Source organism: Chiloscyllium punctatum, chromosome 38 (assembly GCF_047496795.1).
Source record: "Chiloscyllium punctatum isolate Juve2018m chromosome 38, sChiPun1.3, whole genome shotgun sequence".
NCBI lineage: Eukaryota > Metazoa > Chordata > Chondrichthyes > Orectolobiformes > Hemiscylliidae > Chiloscyllium > Chiloscyllium punctatum.
Genome location: NC_092776.1, coordinates 64522034 through 64540465, shown reverse-complemented (window position 1 = coordinate 64540465; position 18432 = coordinate 64522034). Strand labels below are relative to the sequence as shown.

The following is an 18432-nucleotide window of genomic DNA, read 5'->3' as shown; positions in this document are numbered from 1 at the left end:
GCCAGGACCTACTTTAAGTACCTTCAGGTCTGTCACTCAAAGACTCCTCTCTACCCACATCCCACCTCATCCAGTCAGCACCCAGCTTCCTCTCTCTGGACTGCATCTGTCCCAGATATGGACCACACCAACAGGTAGGTTTGAGGGGTTCAAAGGGAGAGGGAGGAGATGAGAGAAAACAGTATTTCGATAGTTTAGTCCAGACTGCTTCTGTCTGTCCCGCTCTTTATCTTGCACATTGGCCCCAAAGTTAAATTCCACACAGAGACAAAGCTGCAGTTTCAAACCGACAACAGCTTTCTGCTATTAATGAACACATTTATTTCACAAGTGAATACATGATTTTCACACAGATCAACACAATGTATCAGTGGATTGAAATGAACAAGTTTACTTCTAATTAGCTTTGACAATTTCAAAAATGAATCAATCCATTTTACAAATGAATAGCGATTACACAGATCTATTGTACAAATTAGCACTAGTTTAAACTTGAACTTGAATTTATGAAACACATCAACCCAAACAATATACTGAGGGATAGTATGTTTCTATGTATCTCCAGATGGATGTTTTTGAGTGCCTGTGTTTGTCTCTATTTCTCTGTGTATGATTCTGTCTCAGTGTGTTGGTGTGACCTGTCTATGTATCTCTCTGTCAGTGTGTATGCATGCCTATAAATCTGTTTTTTTGCCTCAGTATGTGTGTGCCCAGTTCTGTTGCAATGGCACATACTTTGAATGAATGAGTTAAATGCTGGATGTCTTGAAACGGTTAAAGGTGAATAAATCCCCCCAGGACCTGATCAGGTGTACCCGAGAACTCTGTGGGAAGCTAGAGAAGTGATTGCTGGGCCTCTTGCTGAGATATTTGTATCATCGATAGTCACAGGTGAGGTGCTGGAAGACTGGAGGTTGGCAAACGTGGTGCCACTGTTTAAAGACAAGCCAGGGAACTATAGACCAGTGAGCCTGACCTCGGTGGTGGGCAAGTTGTTGGAGGGAATCCTGAGGGACAGGATGTACATGTATTTGGAAAGGCAAGGACTGATTCGGGATAGTCAACATGGCTTTGTGCGTGGGAAATCATGTCTCACAAACTTGATTGAGTTTTTTGATGAAGTAACAAAGAAGATTGATGAGGGCAGAGCAGTAGATGTGATCTATATGGACTATAGTAAGGCATTCGACAAGATTCCCCATGGGAGACTGATTAGCAAGGTTAGATCTCATGTAAAACAGGGAGAACTAGCCATTTGGATACAGAGCTGGCTCAAAGGTAGAAGACAGAGGATGGTATTGGAGGATTGTTTTTCAGATTGGAGGCCTGTGACCAGTGGAGTGCCACAAGGATCAGTGCTGGGCCCTCTGCTTTTTGTCATTTATATAAATGATTTGTATGTGAGCATAAGAGGTACAGTTAGTAAGTTTGCAGATGACACCAAAATTGGGAGGTGTAGTGGACAGCAAAGAGGGTTACCTCAGATTACAACAGGATCTGCATCAGATGGGCTGAGAAGTGGCAGATGGAGTTTAATTCAGATAAATGCGAGGTGCTGCATTTTGGGAAATGCAAATAAGTTGTTGGGAAATAAGTTGTTGTGGTTCTGTTCGCCGAGCTGGGAATTTGTGTTGCAAACATTTCGTCCCCTGTCTAGGTGACATCCTCAGTGCTTGGGAGCCTCCTGTGAAGCTTACTATTAAGTGTATAAATCCTGCTAAGGTCCGAGACAGTGTTGCTGAACAAAGAAACCTTGGAGTGCAGGTTCATAGCTCCTTGAAAGTGGAGTCGCAGGTAGATGGGATAGTGAAGGCGGCGTTTGGTATGCTTTTACTGGTCAGGGTATTGAGTACAGGAATTGGGAGGTCATGTTGCAGCTGTACAGGACATTGGTTAGGCCACTGTTGGAATATTGCATGCAATTCTGGTCTCCTTCCTATTGGAAAGACGTTGTGAATATTGAAAAGGTTCAGAAAAGATTTACAAGGATGTTGCCAGGGTTGGAGGATCTGAGCTACAGAGAAAGGCTGAACAGGCTGGGGCTGTTTTCCCTAGAGCGTCAGAGGCTGAGGGGTGACCTTATAGAGGTTTACAAAATTATGAGGGGCATATATAGGATAAATAGACAAAGTCTTTTCCCTGGGGTCGTGGAGTCCAGAACTAGAGGGCATAGGTTTAGGGTGAGAGGGGAAAGATAAAGAAGAAGCCTAAGGGGCAACTTTTTCACACAGGGGGTGGTACGTATATGGAATGAGCTGCCAGAGGATGTGGTGGAGGCTAGTACAATTGCAACATTTTAAGAGGCATTTGGATGGGTATAGGAATAGGAAGGGTTTGGAGGGATATGGGCCGCGTGCTGGCAGGTGGTACTAGATTGGGTTGTAATATCTGGTCAGCATGGACGGGTTGGACAGAAGGGTCTGTTTTCATGCTGTACATCTCTATGACTCTGTGTGATTAATCAAAGTCACAATGTCTTTCTCTCTCTCTCTGTACTTCTCCAGATCACATCATAAGCTGTATGTATTTCCATGTGCCACTGCATCTGCTTCCTTGTCCTTCAGGGGATGGATCAATCCTCCATCACATTGATCCAGCTCCCTGGAGGACTGAGTGATGAATCGAAGTTTCATTAACAACAATATCAGCAACAGATATCTGCCCTGCAATCACGTGTGAACTCGTTGGTGTCTCAGAGGGTGGGCTGACTGTGTAAATGCTTTCCCAGAAAGCAGTGGGTAACAACTTCTCACCAATGTGTATTCGCTGGTGTCTCAGAAGGCTTTTTGAACGGAGAAATTGTTTCCCACACATGGAGCAAGGGAATGGCTTCTCCCCAGTATGAATGTGTTCATGTGTCAGCGCTTCACGTTTGCATTTAAAGCTCTTCTCACAATGTGTACACTTGAAAGGTTTCTCATCAGTATGAACCAGTTGGTGTGCCCGGAGGTTTGATAAGAGAGAGAATGCTTTACCGCACTCAGAGCAGGGGAATGGCCTCTCCCCAGTGTGGAGTCGTTGGTGTGTCAGCAGGTAGGATGAATCACTGAATCCCTTTCCGCACTCAGAGCAGAAGAATGGCCTCTCCCCAGTGTGAACCCGCTGGTGTCTCAGCAGGTGGGCTGACTGACTGAATCCCTTCCCACACTCACAGCAAATGAATGGCCTCTCCCCAGTATGAACTCGCTGGTGTCTGCACAGGCTGGATGAATCACTGAATCCCTTCCCACATTCAGAGCAGGGGAATGGTCTCTCCCCAGTGTGAACTCGCTGATGTGTCAGGAGGTTGGATGAGTCACTGAATCCTTTCCCACACTCTGGGCAGATGAACGGCCTCATCCCAGTGTGAGTACGTTCATGTTTCAGAAGGTCAAAAGCCCGTGTAAATCCCTTCCCACACTTAGAGCAGGTGTACGGCCTCTCCCCAGTGTGACTGTGTCGATGAGTTTCCAGCCGGGATGGGTAGTTGAATCCCTTCCCACAGTCCACACATTTCCATGGTTTCTCCTTGGTGCAGGTGCTGTCATGTCTCTCCATATTGGATGATCAGCTGACTCCTTGCCCATACACAGGACACAGTATTTCTCCCCACTGAAAATGGTGTGATGTTAGTCAGGCTGTGTGACTTGTGTACAGGTCTTAAACTAGTCAGTTCACTGGAACACTTACTTGGGTTTTGTTGAGGTGCATTTCCAATCACGCTGATGTTGGAAATTTTTTCCTGCAGATATATGTTGGAAGTTCAATGATTTTCAAGTTCTGATGAATTGAGTCACTCTCAGACCTTGATGAGATGTTTGTTTGGAATTCTTGCTGATAAATGTGCTTTTGAGACTCTCTGTAAAACAAAGTTAAATTAGGAAATGGTGAGTATGAAAAAGAGAACCGTTTAACACACTAAAGGAGATTGTGAAATCGAGCTCATTGAATCCAGTAATTTCTGTGAAAGACACTCAGAAATAGTGACCATGAAAAGTTACTGGATTGTCATAAATACTCAACTAGTTTCTCAATATGCTTCAGGGAAGGGGACCCACTGGCTGTGCTGGGCCTTTACAAGACTTAGTGTTCACTGGGCAGGGAGTGAGAGAGAGCAGTAGGATGAATAATGGCACGGTTTCCTCCATCTATATCTTAGGAATAACACTGACAGATCCTACTTTCAAGAAGATTAAGTCAGCCTGTGTGGGGAACCATCACCTATAAACTCCCTTGCCAGGCACACTGTCTTGCATATACATGTCACTGTTCTTTTATATCTGCTGTCTGACAATTCTGTAAATGCTCACTGAACAGCACTATGGGAGAACTGTCACCTTTAGCATTCCTCATGTCCTAGGAATAAAATTAGATGAGGACTCTTCGAGAAATACCTTCATTGAAAACAAATTCCTGAACTTTGAACAGATATCTTCAGTTTAGCAACCGACCCTGGGAATACTTCCTGTGACATCCTCCCATTGGAAGGTTTTGCAGCCAAAACTTGTCCGACACAGGAGGCTAGGGACCCACTTCCACATTCAACCGCCACCCCCTGGATGTCAAGCAACTGTAAGTTATCCATCTGTGGTTTGAGACTGGGTTCTGGGAGCAGTCACTATAACTGACAAGAATGTGCAATAGTGGAAAGTCTACAAGGAAGTGAAAGTACTGCAACCCTCAGTAGGTCAGACAGTATCGTTGGAAAGAGAAAGACAGAAATAAAAAGGTGGGAGAGTGCAATTTCCAGTTCACTGACCTTAGACTTTCAATAGCGAATTGTTCCAAAGCCTATCCTTCTCAGTCCAGGAAAGACAAATGTTTCTTGTAACATTTTCGAATTTGCTTTGTGTACATCCTTTCACTTCAATCACTCCCCCATTCCAGCAAAAGGAATTTCCTGGGCTTGGTACAAACTAAGCTCCAGGACTTTTTAAACAAAGGGTCAGTTGGACTCGAAATGTCAGCTGTTACAGATGTCATCCTTACAGATGCTGCCAGACCTGCTGATATTTTCCAGCATTTTCTCTTTTGGTTCCAGGACTTTCTAATCTGAGTGTGGACAACCTTGACTGGTTACCAATACCCCCTCTGTCTAAAACAATATTTTTTACACCTCATGGATAATACCTATTTTAACAACTTATCTCTTGGAACTTGCCTCCCCTAACAGGCCCACACTGGAAATTGTTTAGTTGGATTTGCAGTGAAAACCAAGAGTTAGAGGTCATGAATTCAGAGCAAGAGGGGAAAGGTTTAGGGGAGATATACGTGGAAAGTACTTCATACAGAGGGTGGTGGGTCTCTGGAATGCATTGCCGGTGGAAGTGGTGAGGCAGAAATGAGAGTGTCATTTAAGATGTACCCAGACAGATACATGAATGGATATGGAGCAAAGAAAATAGGCAACAGGTTTAAATAGAGGATCTGGATCAGCACAAGCTTGGAGAGCCAAAGCACTTGTTCCTGTGCTGTTATGTTCTTTTCACCATCTCCACCCCAAACAGATGCAATTACAAAAGATACACACATACAAGACCAGGGACTGTCCACTTCATCCAGTCTCCATATACTTATCCTCCTGCAATTGTACAGCAGGTTCTGGGATCAATCCTTGAAACAAAAGCAAAGTGGAAGTCTGCAACAAGAGAAAAACACCTTATTGAGATGTATAAGATCATAAAGCCATTTAGATAGGGTGAATATACATAATCTTTTTCCCAGGGATGGGGAATTGAAAACGCAGGCACAGGTTTAAGGTGAGCGGGGAAAGATTTAGGAAGGACCTGATGGGCAACTTCTTCAAGCAAATAGTGGTGCATATATGGAATAGGCTGCCAGGTAAAGTGGTTGAGGTAGGTACAATAGCAACATTAAAAATTTGTATACATACATGGATGGGAATAGAGGGATATGGAGCAAATGCTGCCAATTGGAATGAGCTGGGTGGGCACCAAGGTCAGGTTGAACTGGTTTCTATGCTGTATTAGATTAGATTCCCTACAGTGTGGAAACAGGCCATTTGGTGCAACAAGTTCACATTGACCCTCCAAAAACCCACCCACCCAGACTTCTTACCCTCTAACTAACGTGCTTAACACTGTGGACAATCTATCATTAAAGCAAGTTGACAAAGCTTTGACAAAGGGTCAGTTGGACTCGAAACATCAGCTCTTTTCTCTCTTTACAGATGCTGCCAGACCTGCTGAGATTTTCCAGCATTTTCTCTTTTGGACAATTTATCATGGCCAACCCAACTGACCTGCACATTGTGAAAGGAAACCAGAGCATCCAGAAGAAATCCACGGGGAGAATGTGCAAAGTTCACACAGTCAGTCACTCGAGGCTGGAATCCAACCTGTGTCCCTGGCGCAGTGAGGCTGCAGTACAAACCACTGAGCCACCGTGCCGCCTACTCTATGGCTTTAATATGCTGGAAATGCTCACCAACTCAGACGGTAACGGCGGAAAGAAAGTGAATATTTCAGTTCAGGTATATTCACTCGGTAGTTTCCCACACCTTTACTGCAGAAAGCTCTGTCCCGAGGTTCTGCTCAACGCTGACACTCACGACCGAGGTCACATTCGGCTTCCAAAGCGCAACGCGCATGCTCCATGGAAAATATCCGCTTCCGTGGTGAGGCCTTCTAGCGCCTGCGCAGTAAAGCACCGGTGATGGAATTCGGTGCCATTCATTCCAATTTGGCCTTCTTAGCCATTGCTCCCATTCAGCAGCAAATGTCCTCACTCGCAATGAAGGTTGGGCGGTGGTCAAACGCTTATTTCAAAGAGTAAGAAATAGTGAAGGACACGGCAATGAGGGAGCTTCGGCATTTTACAGCTGAGTTGCTACGTTATCAGGAGCCTTTATGTGTCAGCAAGCGTAGGATCATCGGTTAAACGAACTTGGTATGAGGGTCTCTTTTCCAGAGTGGAGTAGAGTCAGGTGTTGTTCCTGACATGTAATGACAGGATCGTATTGGAAGCTTATCTTGGAGGCAAATCATTCACCAAGCTTTTAAAAGCTTGATTTAGCCTCTCTCACACACACACACACCCTCTCTCCCCCTGTCTTTCCTCCTGCGGGGGCCAGGGTCACATGCACACTCAGACCATGAAGTCGGATTTAATTAGATTAGATTGCTTACAGTGTGGAAACAGGCCCCTCGGCCCAACAAGTTCACACCGACCCTCTGAAGAGCAACCCACCCCGACCTTTACCCCTTCACCGAACACGACAGGCAATTTAGCATAGCCAATTCACCTAACCTGCACATTTTTGGGACTGTGGGAAGAAACATCTTCACTGAAACAAATTATTCAACCATAGAATCCCTACATCCACCCCTTGACATTCAACAGTATTATCATCTGTTCGAATAGATGGAAGACTCAACAGACAATCAAGGTATTTTTCAATGCATAATTTCAGTTACATCACACTGTAATTTTTTGCTATAAATTCTGTGCCTTACAGTTGTATCCTCCACAGCCACCTGATGAAGGAGCAATGCACGGAAAGCGAGAGTGCTTCCAATTAAACCTGTTGGACTATAATCTGGCGTTGTGTGATTTTTAACTTTGTACACCCCAGTCCAATACCAGCATCTCCAAGTAGTGGCTACAAGTGCTGGTCAGAAATCAGGGAGATTATGGCGAGAAACTCAACTCCTGACACCCCAAAGTCTACCCACCATCTATAAGGTAAAAGTCAAGAGTGTGGTTGAATACTCCCCACTTGCCTGGATGGGTGCAGCTCCAACAACACTCAAGAAGCTTGATACCATACAGGACAAAGCAACTCACTTGATTGGCACATCTGCAAACACTCAATCCCTCCGGCGGAGGTGGAGAAATTGGGAATACGGGATGGCATTTTTGCAAGAGATAGGGTGGGAAGAGGTGTAATCCAGGTAGCTGTGGGAATCGGTGGGTTTCTAAAAAATGTCAGTGTCAAGTTGGTCGTCACTAATGGAGATGGAGAGGTCCAGGAAGGGGAGCACCTCGAGACTGTCCTATCCCCCCTAGTCCAGAAACTCCCCACATACATTCGAGACACCACCCACGCCCTCCATCTCCTCCAAGACTTCCGTTTCCCCGGCCCCCAACGCCTCATCTTCACCATGGATATCCAATCCCTCTACACCTCCATCCGCCATGACCAGGGCCTCCAAGCCCTCCGTTTTTTGTTCTCCAGACGTCCCCAACAGTACCCTTCCACTGACACTCTCATTCGTTTGGCCGAACTGGTCCTCACCCTTAACAATTTCTCCTTTGAATCCTCCCACTTCCTCCAGACCAAAGGCGTAGCCATGGGCACACGTATGGGCCCCAGCTATGCCTGTCTCTTTGTTGGCTATGTAGAACAGTTGATCTTCCGTAATTACACCAGCACCACTCCCCACCTCTTCCTCCGCTACACTGATGACTGCATTGGCGCCACCTCGTGCTCCCGCGAGGAGGTTGAGCAATTCATCAACTTCACCAACACATTCCACCCTGACCTTAAATTTACCTGGACCATCTCTGACACCTCGCTCCCCTTCCTGGACCTCTCCATCTCCATTAGTGACGACCGACTTGACACTGACATTTTTGACAAACCCACTGACTCCCACAGCTACCTGGATTACACCTCTTCCCACCCTATCTCTTGCAAAAATGCCATCCCGTATTCCCAATTTCTCCGTCTCCACCGTATCTGCTCCCAGGAGGACCAGTTCCACCATAGAACACACCAGATGGCCTCCTTCTTTAGAGACCGCAATTTCCCTTCCTACGTGGTTAAAGATGCCCTCCAACGCATCTCGTCCACATCCCGTACCTCCGCCCTCAGACCCCACCCCTCCAACTGTAACAAGGACAGAACGCCCCTGGTGCTCACCTTCCACCCTACAAACCTTCGCATAAACCAAATCATCCGCCGACATTTCCGCCACCTCCAAAAAGACCCCACAACCAGGGATATATTTCCCTCCCCACCCCTTTCCGCCTTCCGCAAAGACCGTTCCCTCCGTGACTACCTAGTCAGATCCACACCCCCCTATGACTCACCCTCCCATCCTGGCACTTTCCCCTGCCACCGCAGGAATTGCAAAACCTGCGCCCACACCTCCTCCCTCACCTCTATCCAAGGCCCTAAAGGAGCCTTCGACATCCATCAAAGTTTTACCTGCACATCCACTAATATCATTTATTGAATCCGTTGCTCCCGATGCGGTCTCCTCTACATTGGGGAGACTGAGCGCCTCCTAGCAGAGTGCTTTAGGGAACATCTCAGAGACACCCGCACCAATCAACCAAACCGCCCCGTGGCCCAACATTTCAACTCCCCCTCCCACTCTGCCGAGGACATGGAGGTCCTGGGCCTCCTTCACCGCCGCTCCCTCACCACCAGACGCCAGGAGGAAGGACGCCTCATCTTCCGCCTCGGAACACTTCAACCCCAGGGCATCAATGTGGACTTCAACAGCTTCCTCATTTCCGCTTCCCCCACCTCATCCTAGTTTCAAACTTCCAGCTCAGCACTGTCTCCTTGACTTGTCCGACCTGCCTATCTCCTTTTCCACCTATCCACTCCACCCTCTCCTCCTTGACCTATCACCTTCATCTCCTCCCCCACTCACCCATTGTACTCTGTGCTACTCTCCCCCCACCCCCACCCTCCTCTAGCTTATCTCTCCACGCTTAAGGCTCACTGCCTTTATTCCTGATGAAGGGCTTTTGCCCGAAACGTCGATTTCGCTGCTCGTTGGATGCTGCCTGAACTGCTGTGCTCTTCCAGCACCACTAATCCAGTATTTGCTTTCCAGCATCTGCAGTCATTGTTTTTACCTAATGGAATAGTGTAGATAGGCTTTTGATTGGTTTCACAGGTTGACACAACATTGAGGGCCGAAGGACCTGTGCTGCACTCTCACGTTCTGTCTTCTGTGACAAACAGAACACAATAACGATTGGTCAGTGCCACATATGATTAACTGAAAAATCCATTCACTGCAGTGACTTGTCAATTTGTCAGTGTCTCAGGAAAGTGGATTTGAATTCCCTGTCCACACACACAGAAAGGTGATGGGCTCTTATCAGTATGAGTACCCTGGTGTCCAGTGAGCTTATCTTATTGCTGTCCCACAGTGGGAGCACCTGTTTAGTCTCTGATAAGTGTGAACATGCTCATGTGACTTTAGGACCTCTACAACATTTTCCATAGTGTGAGTTCACCAGTGTCTCAGCAGAAGAGTTGAATGAGTAAGTCCTTTACCATACTGGGAAGAGGCGAATGGTGTCACCTATGTGAATGTACAGATGAATTTCCAGTTTGTATTGGTAGTTTAATTCTTTCCCACAGTCCCCACATTTCTACGTGTACTCCCTATTGTGACAGCACTGGTGTTTGGACAGGCCAGATGATTGCCTGAACCCTCACTCCAACACAGCACGTGTATACTTTCTTTCCACTCTGAATGTGCTGTAACTTTTCATGTTCACAATTGACGACAGTGTCCAGGTTCTGTGAAATTGGGTTCCTCTTTTCAATTCTGATGAGATTAGCTTAGATTTCTTACAGAACGGAAACAGGCCCTTCGACCCTCCGAAGAGCAACCCACCCAGACCTATTCCCCTACATTTACCCCTGACTGATGCACCTAATATTACGGGCAATTTAGCATGGCCAATTCACCTGACCCGCACATCTTTGGATTGTGGGAGGAAACCGGAGCACCTGGAGGAAACCCACACAGACACGGGGAGAATGTGCAAACTCCTCATAGACAGTCACCCAAGGCTGGAATTGAACCTGGTGCTGTGAGGCAGCAGTGCTAATCACTGAGCCACCGTGCCATCCCGATGTGTGATTAAAGTTCCTGCCTGCAAGTTATTCAGATCCAGTATCTTATGTAACTGATCTAAAAAAGGGAGTGAGAAGTCATAAATCACAAAGGCAGGTTGTGAAATTGACATAAATTACTTTGATCATTTGTGGGGTCAAAACTAGGAATTAGTGAGCATAATTATTGACTAATTATCACTGGTTCTTTGGGTGACATGGTGACTCAGTGATTAGTATTGTGGCCTCAGTGACAGGGAGCCACCCTCAGTCTATGCAGGGTTTGCATGTTCTTCCGTGGTTTCCTGTTCACGTTGGATGTTCTAGTTTTCTCTCAGTCCAAAGATGTGCAAATTAGATGGATTGGCCATTCTAAATTACCCATCAGACTCCTGAAATTTGCCTTGTAGATGGTGGATAGACTTTGGGGTGTCAGGAAGTGAGTTATTCACCGCAGTCTCCCTGGTTTCTGACCTGCTCTTGTCGCCACTATGTTTATGTGTTAAGTCGAGTTGAGTTTCTGGTCAATGGTAACCCCAAGTATGTTGACAGTGGGGGATTCAGAGCTTAAAAATGTGTTGCTGGAAAAGCGCAGCAGGTCAGGCAGCATCAAAGGAACAGAAGAATCAACGTTTCGGGCATAAGCCCTTCTTCAGGAATGGCTTATGCCCGAAATATCGATTCTCCTGCTCCTTGGATGCTGCCTGACCTGCTGCACTTTTCCAGCAACACATTTTTAAGCTCTGATCTCCAGCATCTGCAGTCCTCACTTTCTCCTAGTGGGGGATTTAGTGATGGCAAAAGTGAGGACTGCGGGTGCTGGAGATTTGAGTCGTGAGTGTGGTGCTGGAAAAGCCCAGCAGGTCAGGCAGCATCCCAGAAGTAAAAGAATTGACGTTTCGGGCAAAAGTCCTTCATCTGATGGTAATACCGTTGAATGTCAAGGGGCGGATACAGGGATTCGGTTGTTGGTTCTATGGTTGAATGATGTATTTCAATGAAGAAATCCCACTTCATTGTCTAGACGTGCATGCGACCCTTGCCCCTGCATGAGGAAAGACAGAGGGAGAGGATGTTTGTGTATGTGTGAGAGAGAGAGACTAAATCAGGCTCTTGAAAGCTTGGTGAATGATTTGCCTCCAAGATAAGCTTCCAATACGATCCTGTCATTACATGTCAGGAACAACACCTGACTCTACTCCACTCTGGAAAAGAGACCCTCATACCAAGTTCGTTTAACCGATGATCCTACGCTTGCTGACACATAAAGGCTCCTGATAACGTAGCAACTCAGCTGTAAAATGCCGAAGCTCCCTCATTGTCGTGTCCTTCACTATTTCTTACTCTTTGAAATAAGCGTTTGACCACCGCCCGATCTTCATTGCGAGTGAGGACATTTGCTGCTGAATGGGAGCAATGGCTAAGAAGGCCAAATTGGAATGAATGGCACCGAATTCCATCACCGGTGCTTTACTGCGCAGGCGCTAGAAGGCCTCACCACGGAAGCGGATATTTTCCATGGAGCATGCGCGTTGCGCTTTGGAAGCCGAATGTGACCTCGGTCGTGAGTGTCAGCGTTGAGCAGAACCTCGGGACAGAGCTTTCTGCAGTAAAGGTGTGGGAAACTACCGAGTGAATATACCTGAACTGAAATATTCACTTTCTTTCCGCCGTTACCGTCTGAGTTGGTGAGCATTTCCAGCATATTAAAGCCATAGAGTAGGCGGCACGGTGGCTCAGTGGTTTGTACTGCAGCCTCACTGCGCCAGGGACACAGGTTGGATTCCAGCCTCGAGTGACTGACTGTGTGAACTTTGCACATTCTCCCCCGGTCTCTGTGGGGTTTCTCTGGGTGTTCCGGTTTCCTCCCACATTGTGCAAGTCAGGTGGATTGCCCATGCTAAATTTTCCACAGTGTTAGGTGCATGAGTCAGAGGAAAAAAGGTCTGGATGGGTGGGTTACTTTTGATTACATTAAATTCCCTAAAGTGTGGAAACAAGCCCTTCAGCCCAACAACTCCATGCACACCCTCTGAAGAATAACACACCCCAGAGGGTCAGTGTGAACTTGTGCCAAATGGCCTGTTTCCACACTGTAGCGATTCTTAACTAATACAGCAAGGTCTATGCTGACCAGGGTACCTACCCAGCTAGTTCTAGTTGGCAGTATTTGGTCCATATTCCTCTATTCCCATCCATGTCCATATCCAATTTGTTTTTAATGTTGCTATTGTACCTACCTCAACCACTTTCTCTGACAGCCTATTCCATCAATGCACCACTCTCTGCTTGAAGAAGTTGCCCCTCAGGTCCTTCCTAAATCTCTCCTGTCTCACCTGAAACCTGTGCCCTTGTTTTCAGTTCCCCATCCCTGGGAAAAAGACAATGTGTATTCACCCAATCAATGTAACTCATGATCTTTACACCTCTTGTTGCAGACCTCTTTGCTTTTGTTTCAGGGAATGATCCCAGAAACTGCTGTAGAAATGCAGGAGGACAGGTATGTGGAGGTTGGATGAGGTGGACAGTCCCTGGTCTTGTATGTGTGTTTTTTATTTGGGGTGGAGATGGAGAAAAGAACAAAGAACATTCCAGCATAGGAACAGGTGCATTGGCCCGCAAAGCCTGTGCTGATCCAGATCTTCTATTTAAACCTGCTGCCTATTTTCTAAGGATCTGTATCCCTTTGCTCCATACCCATTATTGTATCTGTCTAGATACATATTAAATAGAGTCATAGGGATGTACAGCATGGAAACAGATCCTTCGGTCCAACCCGTCCATGCCAATCAGATATCGCAACCCAATCTAGTTCCATCTGCTGGCACACGGCCCATATCCCTCCAAACCCTTCCTATTCATTTACCCATCCAAATGCCTTTTAAATGTTGCAATTGTACCAGTTTCCACTTCTTCTGGCAGCTCATTCCATACACGTACCACCCTCTACGTGGAAAAGTTGCTCCTTAGGTCCCTTTTATATCTTTCCCCTCTCACCCTAAACCTATGTCCTCTAGTTCTGGACTCCCCCACCCTAGGGAAAAGGCTTTGTCTATTTGTCCTATCCATAATTTTGTAAACCTTTATCAGGTTACCCCTCAGCCTCTGACGCTCCAGGGAAAACAGCCCCAACCTGTTCAGCCTCTCCCCACAGCTAAAATCCTCCAACCCTGGCAACATTCTTGTAAATTTTTTCTGAACCCTTTCAAGTTTCACGACATCTTTCCGATAGGAAGGAGACCAGAATTGTATACAATATCCCAGCAGTGGCCTAACCAATGTCCAGTACAGCCGCAACATGACATCCCAACTCCTGTACTCAATACTCTGACCAATTAAAGAAAGCATACCAAACGCCGCCTCCACTATCCTATCTACCTGCGACTCCACTTTCAAGGAGCTATGAACCTGCACTCCAAGGTTTCTTTGTTCAGCAACATTGTCTAGGTCCTGGGGATTTATCCACCTTTACACGTTTCAAGACATCCAGCCCTTCCTCCTCTGTAATATGGACATTTTGCAATACTCATTTAGTATTTTGCATCACTACTCTGTCATTTCTGCTTCACCACCTCCATTGGCAATGCATTCCAGGCACCCACCACCCTCTGTATGAAGTACTTTCCACACATAACTTACCTGAACCTTTCCCCCCTCGCATTGAATTCGTGACCCCTAGCTCTTGGTTTTCACTGCATATTCAACTAAACAATTTCCAGTGTGGGACAGTTAGGGGAGGCAAGTTCCAAGAGGTATCGAGTTGTTAAGCAGGCATTATACATGTGATGTAAAAAACATACTGTTTTAGACAGAGGGGGAATTGGTACCCAGTCAAGGTTGACCACACTCAGATTAGAAAAGCCCTGGAGCTCAGTTTGTACCAAGCCCAGGGAATTCCTGTTACTGGAATGGGGAGTGGATAGAGTGAAAGGATCTACATAAAGCAAATTCAAAGAAACAGAAACACTTGTCTTTAGAGTGAAAGGATCTACATAAAGCAAATTCAAAGAAACAGAAACACTTGTCTTTCCTGGACTGAGAATGATAGGCTTTGGAACAGCTGGTTATTGAAAATCTAGGGTCAGTGAACTGGAAATTGCACTCTCCCACCTTTTATTTCTGTCTTTCTGTTTCCAGAGTTGTAGTGACTGCTCCCAGAATCCAGTCTCAAACCACAGGCGGATCATTTTAAGAGTTGCTTTACATCCTGGTGGCGGTTGAATGTGGAAATGGGTCCCTAGCGTCCTGTGTGGGCCACTTTTTGGTTGCAATAACTTCCAATGGGAGGATGTCACAGGAAGTATTCCCAGGGTTGGTTGCTAAACTGAAGATACCTGCTCAAAGTTCAGGAATTTGTTTTCAGAGGAGGTATTTCTCAAAGAGTGTCCTCATCTAATTTATTTTATTCCTAGGACATGAGGAATGCTAAAGATGACAGTGTTAACTCCTGTGACAGTTCTCCCATAGTGCTGTTCAGTGAGGATTTACAGAATTGTCAGACAGCAGATATAAAGTGACATGTATCTACAAGACAGTGTGTGCCTGGCAAGGGAGTTTATAGGTGATGGTTCCCCACACAGGCTGTCTTAATCTTCTTGAAAGTAGGATCTGTCGGTGTTATTCCTGAGATGTAGATGGAGGAAACCGCGCCCTTATTCATCCTACTGCTCTCACTCTCTACCTGCCCAGTGGATGCTAAGTCTTGTAAAGGCCCAGCACAGGCAGTGGGTATTTATGACAATCCAGTAACTTTTCATGGTCACTATTTGAGTGTCTTTCACAGAAATTACTGGATTCAATGAGCTCGATTTCACAATCTCCTTTAGTGTGTTAAACAGTTCTCTTTTTCACACTCACCATTTCTTAATTTAACTTTGTTTTACAGAGAGTCTCAAAAGCACATTTATCAGCAAGAATTCCAAACAAACATTTCATCAAGGTCTGAGAGTGACTCAATTCATCAGGACTTGAAAATCATTGAACTTCCAACATCAGAGTGACTGGAAATGCATCAGAACACATTCACCCAAGTAAGTGTTCCAGTGAACTGACTGTGTACAGGTCTTCAACTCGTCACACAGCCTATCTAACATTACACCATTTTCAGTGGGGAGAAACTGTATCTGTGTCCTGTGTTTGGGCGAGGAGTCAGCTGATCATCCAATATGGAGAGACATGACAGCACCTGCACCAAGGAGAAACCATGGAAATGTGTGGATTGTGGGAAGGGATTCAACTACCCATCCCGGCTGGAAACTCATCGACACAGTCACACTGGGGAGAGGCCGTACACCTGCTCTAAGTGTGGGAAGGGATTTACACGGGCTTTTGACCTTCTGAAACATGAACGTACTCACACTGGGATGAGGCCGTTCATCTGCCCAGAGTGTGGGAAAGGATTCAGTGACTCATCCAACCTCCTGACACATCAGCGAGTTCACACTGGGGAGAGACCATTCCCCTGCTCTGAATGTGGGAAGGGATTCAGTGATTCATCCAGCCTGTGCAGACACCAGCGAGTTCATACTGGGGAGAAGCCGTTCATCTGCTGTGAGTGTGGGAAGGGATTCAGTCAGTCAGCCCACCTGCTGAGACACCAGCGGGTTCACACTGGGGAGAGGCCATTCTTCTGCTCAGAGTGCGGGAAGGGATTCAGTGATTCATCCTACCTGCTGACACACCAGCGTTTCCACACTGGGGAGAGGCCATTCCCCTGCTCCGAGTGTGGCAAGGCATTCTCTCTCTTATCAAACCTCCGGGCACACCAACTGGTTCATACTGATGAGAGACCTTTCAAGTGTACACATTGTGAGAAGAGCTTTAAATGCAAACGTGAAGCGCTGACACATGAACACATTCATACTGGGGAGAAGCCATTCCCTTGCTCCATGTGTGGGAAACAATTTCTCTGTTCAAAAAGCCTTCTGAGACATCAGCGAATACACATTGGTGAGAAGTTGTTACCCACTGCCTCGTGGGAAAGCATTTACACAGTCAGCCCACCCTCTGAGACACCAGCGAGTTCACAAGTGATTGCAGGGCAGATATCTGTTGCTGATGATGTTGTTAACAAACCTTCGATTGATCCAGCTCCCTGGAGGACTGAGTGATCCATGTGATGGAGGATTGATCCATCCCCTGAAGGACAAGTAGATGCAGTGGCACATGGAAATACGTGCTGCTTATGATGTGATCGTGTAACTTTAAACACCAGAAGTACAGACAGAGAGAGAAAGAAAGAAAGAGATGTTGTAAGTTTTAATTCATCGCAATTAATTCATTCATTCAAAGTGTGTGCCATGCAGACAGAATTGGGGGCACACACACAGTGATATACGAGGCACAAAACCAGATTTATGGGCACGCATACACATTGACAGAGAGATACATTGACAGGTCACACGAACACACCGAGACAGCAACACAGACATTGACAGAGAAATAGCAACAAAAACATCCACCTGGAGATACATTGAAACACACTATCCCTCAGTATTGTTAGGGTTGATGTGTTTAATAAACTCAAGTTCATTTGTACAATAACTAGTGTTAATTTGTATAATACATCTGTGGTAATCGCTATTCGTTTGTAAAATGGATTGATTCATTTTTGAAATTGTCAGAAACTAATTAGAAGTAAACTTGCTGACTTGTTCATTTCAAAGCACTTATACATTGTGTTGATCTGTGTGAAAATCATGTGAAATAAATGTGTTCATTAATAGCAGAAGGTTGTTGTCTAACTGAATTTGTGTTGTGTCTGCTGCTGGTTTGAAACTGCAGCTTTGTCTCTGTGTGGATTTTAACTCTGGGGCCAGTGTGTAATATGAGGAGAGGGACAGACAGAAGCAGTCTGGACTAAACTATCGAAATACTGTTTTCTCTCATCTCCTCCCTCTCCCTTGGAACACCTCAAACCTACCTGTTGGTGTGGCCCATATCTGGGACAGATGCAGTCCAGAGAGAGGAAGCTGGGTGCTGACTGGATGAGGTGGGATGTGGGTAGAGAGGAGTCTTTGAGTGACAGACCTGAAGGTACTTAAAGTAGGTCCTGGCAGCCATGGTTCCCTTTGCAATGTGTACACAGGAGGTGGTGAGTATCAGGGTTTCTGTCTGTTTCTGTGCATCTTTGTAAGTATGTGTATGTGTTTCTGTATTGTTAGAATCTCAATACTAGTTTTGACCCATTTACCTCTACCCTCACCCCTCCCCTGAAGCAAACCCCAGGAGCAGGTTGTCTACCCTATGGGAGATAGGGAGTTAGGACTCAACGGAATGGTGAGCATTCCACCTCGGTTTCTCCACATTTTTCCTTAACTCCTGTTTGTTTTTCTGATTTTTTTTTTCTTTGGCCTTTTCTTGTTTTCTCTCTCTCTCTCTCTCTCTCTCTCTCTCTCTCTCTCTCTCTCTTTTGTATTTCTAACTTTTGCCTCATCTCTGCCTTTGTCCATTTTCTTTCCCATTATTTATTTTACACCTTGTCTTTTTCTTTTGTTTCATTCTCTAGCGAAATTTTCTGCTTTTTCCCATACTATTTTTCTTTTTAACTCTAAATTATTCCTGTCACTTTGTTCTCCTTTTTCTTCCCCTTTTTAATTCCCTTGTCTCTCTGCAGACCCCTGCCA

The 18432-nt window shown here is 45.8% G+C and overlaps 2 protein-coding genes across 5 annotated transcripts; one reads left to right on the top strand and one right to left on the bottom strand.

Annotated features, from left to right (window-relative positions):
- Positions 1–305: 305 nt before the first annotated feature.
- LOC140463686 (uncharacterized) lies at positions 306–6569 on the bottom strand. 3 transcript variants are annotated; one of them, XM_072558042.1, is made up of 3 exons: positions 6427–6566; positions 3670–3838; positions 306–3591 (listed from the first exon to the last, which is right to left on the bottom strand). In XM_072558042.1, exon 3 carries the CDS (start codon positions 3535–3537, stop codon positions 2584–2586), a length of 954 nt encoding a protein of 317 aa, XP_072414143.1. In that variant the 5' UTR covers positions 3538–3591; positions 3670–3838; positions 6427–6566; the 3' UTR covers positions 306–2583. The 3 variants fall into 3 exon arrangements, with proteins under 3 accessions (XP_072414143.1, XP_072414145.1, XP_072414144.1); XM_072558044.1 differs by having other exon boundaries at positions 306–3838; positions 6500–6569; XM_072558043.1 differs by lacking the exon at positions 6427–6566 and adding an exon at positions 6242–6337 and having other exon boundaries at positions 306–3838.
- Positions 6570–12225: 5656 nt separating this feature from the next.
- Positions 12226–17524, top strand: LOC140463683 (uncharacterized). 2 transcript variants are annotated; one of them, XM_072558032.1, is made up of 2 exons: positions 12226–12422; positions 15693–17524. In XM_072558032.1, exon 2 carries the CDS (start codon positions 15973–15975, stop codon positions 16915–16917), a length of 945 nt encoding a protein of 314 aa, XP_072414133.1. In that variant the 5' UTR covers positions 12226–12422; positions 15693–15972; the 3' UTR covers positions 16918–17524. The 2 variants fall into 2 exon arrangements, with proteins under 2 accessions (XP_072414133.1, XP_072414132.1); XM_072558031.1 differs by having other exon boundaries at positions 12226–12495.
- The last annotated feature ends 908 nt before the right edge of the window (positions 17525–18432 follow it).

What these genes read in the sequence shown, in the direction of transcription:
- LOC140463683 (XM_072558032.1), top strand. Translation starts at nt 15,973, where the DNA reads ATGGAGAGACATGACAGCACCTGCACCAAGGAGAAACCATGGAAATGT.
- LOC140463686 (XM_072558044.1), bottom strand. Translation starts at nt 3,537, where the DNA reads ATGGAGAGACATGACAGCACCTGCACCAAGGAGAAACCATGGAAATGT.